Source organism: Nicotiana tabacum, chromosome 18 (genome assembly GCF_000715075.1).
Source record: "Nicotiana tabacum cultivar K326 chromosome 18, ASM71507v2, whole genome shotgun sequence".
In the NCBI taxonomy this organism is placed as follows: Eukaryota; Viridiplantae; Streptophyta; class Magnoliopsida; order Solanales; family Solanaceae; genus Nicotiana; species Nicotiana tabacum.
The window spans coordinates 20,458,501-20,464,379 of NC_134097.1; the positions used below are offsets into that span (position 1 = coordinate 20,458,501).

The 5,879-nt window shown below is 36.1% G+C and overlaps 1 protein-coding gene across 2 annotated transcripts; it reads left to right on the top strand.

Annotated features, from left to right (window-relative positions):
- Window positions 1-1,273: 1,273 nt before the first annotated feature.
- Window positions 1,274-5,468, top strand: LOC107774690 (serine/threonine-protein kinase PBL34). 2 transcript variants are annotated; one of them, XM_016594313.2, is made up of 6 exons: window positions 1,274-1,727; window positions 3,098-3,438; window positions 3,561-3,696; window positions 4,129-4,262; window positions 4,339-4,462; window positions 4,874-5,468. In XM_016594313.2, the coding sequence occupies exons 1-6, from the start codon at window positions 1,583-1,585 to the stop codon at window positions 5,326-5,328; spliced, it is 1,335 nt and encodes a 444-aa protein (XP_016449799.1). In that variant the 5' UTR covers window positions 1,274-1,582; the 3' UTR covers window positions 5,329-5,468. The 2 variants fall into 2 exon arrangements, with proteins under 2 accessions (XP_016449799.1, XP_016449800.1); XM_016594314.2 differs by lacking the exon at window positions 1,274-1,727 and adding an exon at window positions 2,727-2,952.
- Window positions 5,469-5,879: the final 411 nt, after the last annotated feature.

A 5,879-nucleotide genomic window follows, 5' to 3' on the forward strand; every position in this document is an offset into this window, starting at 1 on the left:
GTTCGTTTTTTCATCTATAAATGGCATAAGTTGCTAAATTACAAAAGGCCATGTTTTGCCTAACTTCTAGAAGTTCCACGTACACTGATTTTTATTTACTCGCATTGCAGTAAATCTTCACTCACTTACTTATAATAAAAACGATAAATTAAATTCATTAAATGTTATATAGTGAGTAAATGGAATAATCTTTTAAATACTAAAATATTACTATTATATTACTATAATACTTGAATTTAAAATAATTGAATATCTTTTGAATTTGCATAGATTATTATTTTTTAAAGTTATTAGATACTTTCTTTGTCCCAATTTATGCGACACTCGTTTTTTGAGATTCAAATTTCTTAATTTGGACCTTGCATTTAGATATAATTTTTAAAATTTTTCAAAATAAAATTAACATATTTAAAAACTACGAAAAAGTATTATAAATCATAATAATTAATAATTTAAATATTTAAAAAGCATATGAAAAAATTAATTATTTGTACTCGTAGAGTAGAAAAATGCAATGAGGTTGCTAAATTTATAGTACTCTTTATTACCAGAACTATGGGTGTCGCAACTTGCTACCCCTTTAAGCAATTCAAATGTTATTCCAAATTTTCTGATGCGATGGTACGTAGTTCTACATTCTTAATATTTGAGCGCCGAAATAAAATTGTCTTTAGTAAGAAACGCTTTATCCCAACAGGAACTTTTCTCTGCGAGTTCAAATTAGTCGGACATGACGGAAAGCCCAAAAATTTAGTAGACGTTTGGACATAAGAATTGTAAAATTCCAAAAAATGGTGAAATAAGAATTGTAAAATTCCAAAAATTGGTGAATTTTTTTTTCAAGTGAAAATGGTATTTAAAATTTAGAGTTGTGTTTGGACATAAATTTCAGTTTGAATTGTTTTTGAAGTTTTGTGAGTGAAAATTTTGAAAAATAGTTTTTTGGTATTTTTAAAATTTTTAAAAATTTTCAAAATGCATGTTTTCGAAAAAAAGTGAATTTTTTTTGAAAAAAAGGAAACAATATTGAATGTCCAAACGGGCTCTTAATTGTTCAACTGTTAACTGTTGTTGCAGAGGAATGAGGAAAGAATAGGGTGCTTGGGGCAGTGGCGGAGCCAACAAGCGGTGTCAAGCCACACCCCTCTACCAGAAAATTACACTATTTTGCTAGATAAATTTTTTTATTTTATCTATATTTATTATATATTGACTCTACTTTTACTTTTCGATATATTTAACTATTTATATTATGACACAAAATTCTGCATCCGCCGTTGGTTTGGGAAGAGGTGGGGGCTAGGTGAAGAGGCTGGCATTCCCTACAGAAAAAGGCAGAGTGGGAAAAAAAGTTCTTTTTGTACACACTGCCATCATGTTGTTGATGATGATGCCTTCAATCTCTCTCTCACACCAAACAAAGGAATTTCCGCCTTTTTTCCTCTCTCTTCCTTTTTATCTCAATAAGCATATATGGTGAATCTTTTCTTTGTTCTCAATGCTTTCTCTTTTTCTCTCTCTCGTTTACAGTTCATGAAAAGGCTAACTAACAAGTGAAGAAGAGTAAGAGAAAGAGAAGGACATGGAAAATAATAAGATGAAGAATAATAAGAATTGTGGGTGTTGGGCTGTTCTTAGGTCCAGTGTTATTGGAGGTGCTTGTAGTTCTTCTGTTTCTAAACACTCTGCTAATTCTATTCCAAGAACTAGTCTTGTCTATGATGCAGGTTTGTTTCTACTTATAACCCCTTTTCTTTTGCTATTATTTTATTTGTGACGGCGGTGTTTGGGCTAGCTTGTGCTCGTCAACTATTTTATCGGGTACCTTCTCATCCAGACACCTGGTAACTTTGTCTATCAAGACTTATATTAAAATGGTGCACTAAGCTCCCTTTATGCGGGTCCAGTCCATTGTAAACAGCCTTACACGGCATTTCTGCAATAGTCCGTTTCCACGGCTTGAACCCGTGACCTCTTGATCACTCTATCAAGACTTATATTGCTGGAAATAAATTACCTAGTGTGTTTTTAACTCCGCTGGATTTGAACCTGAAACCTCGGCCACACTCTTGAATGCAAAAACTAAAATATATTTGTCATTGTTTAAGTTTAAAGCGTTGATCTTTCAAATTTAGCTAATATATTTATAGTGTTACATGTTTAGTGATTCTTTAAGCTTTCTTTAAGTCATTTGTAAGTTTCTTTTATTTATTGAGCGATCGTATACAAATAGTCATATGGGATTGAGGCGAGCTTAAATCGAGCGACAGGGACGATGGGTATTTATCTATGTGGACTTCTTGTTTGCTGGAGTTCCCCCTGCTTGATGACCATCTTCAAGATTGTTTATTTAGCAATTCTTGCCAAACCTCACACAATTTCAATCTATTGTCATTGATGGTTCTCCCAACCAACCAAGGGAGGATAATTTCTATTAATATTTCAAAGGTTGTTTCTATTGTTTAATGGATAATTAAAGCTGAATGGAGTATTCAGCTTAATTCCCTTGATTAATGAAAATACATGCTCAAGTATAACACCAAGTCTTACAGTCTATTGGTATTGGTTGGAGTCTAGTGGTATCGGTTGGAGCCTCCGACGTAATAGGTGTGAATTCAATTCGCACTGTCCCCCTTTCCCTTCCCCTTCCCCGGTCCCCCAATAGTTTAATAGAATTTTTGGAAAGAAAAACATACTCAAATGTTTTCAATGATTTTGTTCTTCAGCAAATAGCACCTACATCCAAAGGCGGAGTCAGGAATTAACCTTATGGGTTTTGGATTTTGGGACCACAACTTCGAATTATAATGAATGGGTTCTAGATTTAATGTTTATACATATTTCATGAATTCAAAACACCAAATACAGTGTTTGAGCAAAAGCTAATGGGTTAGGCCGAACCCGTAGGTCGGCTTGTGCCTCCGCCCTGCATACATCAACCTTCTATGACAGGTTTCTACCACTCTCTCCATCTAATTTAACAATCTAGACAACATTACATGTTGGAAACCAAAATGTAGTATGTGTAATCCTAGAAAGAAATATTGAGAGATATATGTTGAAGTACTTACAATCAAACATCTTTTTGCAAGTGCAGCTACAGAGACTAGATACCTAAACGCTAGCAACCGGGAGATGTGCGTTCCGGATGAAGCAAGAGTATCTTCTGATACCCCTCATGATACTGATTTACCAACACTTACACCAGCTGCAGAAAACAAAGTGCAACGGCAGCTGCTTCAGTTCACATTTCAAGAGCTAAAAGCTGCAACGGGGAACTTCAGACCGGATAGTATTCTTGGTGAAGGTGGATTTGGATACGTATTCAAAGGCTGGATAGACGAGAACGGGACAGCACCAGCAAAGCCCGGTTCTGGGACTACGGTTGCTGTCAAGAGCTTGAAACCAGATGGTCTTCAAGGCCATAGAGAATGGGTGGTTAGTACGTAGACTATCTGCTCGTGGTTAGTGCTTAGTAGTAAAAAAATGAGTCAGAATAGAGTAAGCAAAGACTGTAAAGAAGTATATGCAATGGATATAATGTAATGAATTTAATGCAGGCAGAAGTAGACTTCCTTGGACAGCTTCATCATCCTAATCTTGTCAAGTTAATCGGATACTGTATTGAAGATGATCAAAGGCTGCTCGTTTATGAGTTCATGACCCGTGGAAGCCTTGAAAACCATCTTTTTAGAAGTGAGTTCTCTGATTTCTCGTTGCGTTTTGAAACATTTGGTCTTAATAATGCAAGCAAAGTGACCTTTTATCACTCTTCACAGCTGAAAGACTTTTGTAATTTGTCCTGAAACTTAGTCCTGACAAAAACCAGAGGTTGATCCAGGATTTAAGCTCTATTCTTAGCGTTGAACCCACTGTATGTTTAACATTATGGGTTCGTAACTACTAATTTATACAATTTTAATGGATTTTTATACATTAAGTTTATGCTCCGTGTCACAAGTATTGGGTTCAGATGAACCCGGTACATAATGTAAGTACGATAACGTCTATGACCAACATAGATAACATATGCAGACCGCAAAAACTAAATGCCGAAGCTTGTTCTATCCTGATTTTGTGCTTCTGTGGTAAAATGCAACTGCTGATGCCTATTATAACTGTTCATAGGGACAATACCTCTCCCGTGGTCCAATAGGATAAAAATTGCGCTTGGTGCAGCCAAAGGCTTAGCATTTCTCCACAGAGGCCCTGAACCTGTCATTTACAGAGATTTCAAGACATCAAATATTTTACTTGATTCGGTAAGTGATGAGGAACATCTCCAATTATGTCGTCTAATACTTCCCCTGGGTTCCAACACTAATATAAATTCTGCAGGAATATAATGCTAAGCTTTCGGACTTTGGCCTTGCTAAAGCTGGTCCTCAAGGTGACAAAACACATGTTTCTACAAGAGTTGTGGGAACTTATGGATATGCTGCTCCAGAATATGTGATGACAGGTAAACAACTCTCATTAGTTTCTTTAATTTGTATTTAGGATTATATGAGATTTCCTAGGGTATTTGCTAGGAAGATAAGGGATAAATATCCTATGATGGTCTATAAAACACACATATCTTAATCTGAATGGAACATGATCAAGATATGGCGAGTAAACAGGTCCTCACCGCCAGAGGCAGAGCCAAAATTTTCACTAATGGGTATCAAAATATAAAAAAATTAAACACACGAAAAAGCCAAGGGGATTCAACTTATAGTATATATGCTTAAAACAAATACTTTTATGTAGCAATATAGTTTAATTTTCTAGCGAAGGGGGTGTCTGTGTTAAATGTGGTTCCGCCACAGCTCGCTGCTTAATGTATTTTGAATGTCAATACATGAGCAAAACCTGTCTTCTATTTTCTCAGGACATTTGACATCAAAGAGCGATGTTTTTAGTTTTGGTGTTGTACTCTTGGAGATTTTAACTGGTAGGAGGTCCATGGACAAAAAGCGCCCGAGTGGAGAACAAAATCTTGTAGCATGGGCAAGGCCATATTTAGCTGACAAGAGAAAGTTTTATCAACTTGTAGACCCTCGGCTAGAGCTAAATTACTCCGTTAAAGGGGTGCAAAAGATCGCACAGCTAGCTTACATGTGCTTGAGCAGGGATCCTAAATCTCGTCCTACAATGGATGAAGTTGTGAAGGCTCTTACACTGCTTCAAGACCTCAATGATCTCGCTATATTATCAAATCATTCTCGCTTAATGCAATCAGGAAGGCGAAAGAAGAAACTAGACGGAATGCAACAACTTAGCTATAATCATTCGAGGAGTATCAGAGAGTCTCCGTTACATTCTGGTAGGCAACATTGTAAATAATGCATTTTTAAGTTTTCTCTGAACTAAATAGTAGGAAATGAAGCCTCCAAACTAATTGAAGAAGAAAAACAGCAGGCTTTTATTGTAATGTGTGTTTGAAATTTGATGAGGCTATGAATAGAATTTGAGGTGGTAGCTCATTTTCCTCTTATTGCAAGGTGAAATCTATAGAGCAGCATCTAAACCTGACCGCTGACATTAATTGTTACTAATTTTCTTGGTATGTAATTGCAAACCCTTTATTTCTAGATTGTTGCTCGTAGATTTTGAGGGCGAAGTGCAAAAATAGTCTTTTTATGACCCCAATTTAAACAATAGCCGAAGTTTACAAAATTTTGAAAGTTTAGCCGCCTTAGAATCAAACTCTAGATCATTGGACTGAAGTTCCAATCGGGAATCTGAAGTTTCAAGCCTTGCAGTTCAGATTCAGACTTTCGGGTCTGCCAGAGCCTAACTTCAGACCCGCTACCAGAGCCTAACTTCAAGTTTTGGTTTTGGCAGTTCAGACTTTAAGCATTCAGGCAGGAGGAGCCAATACTGGCTAAACTTTA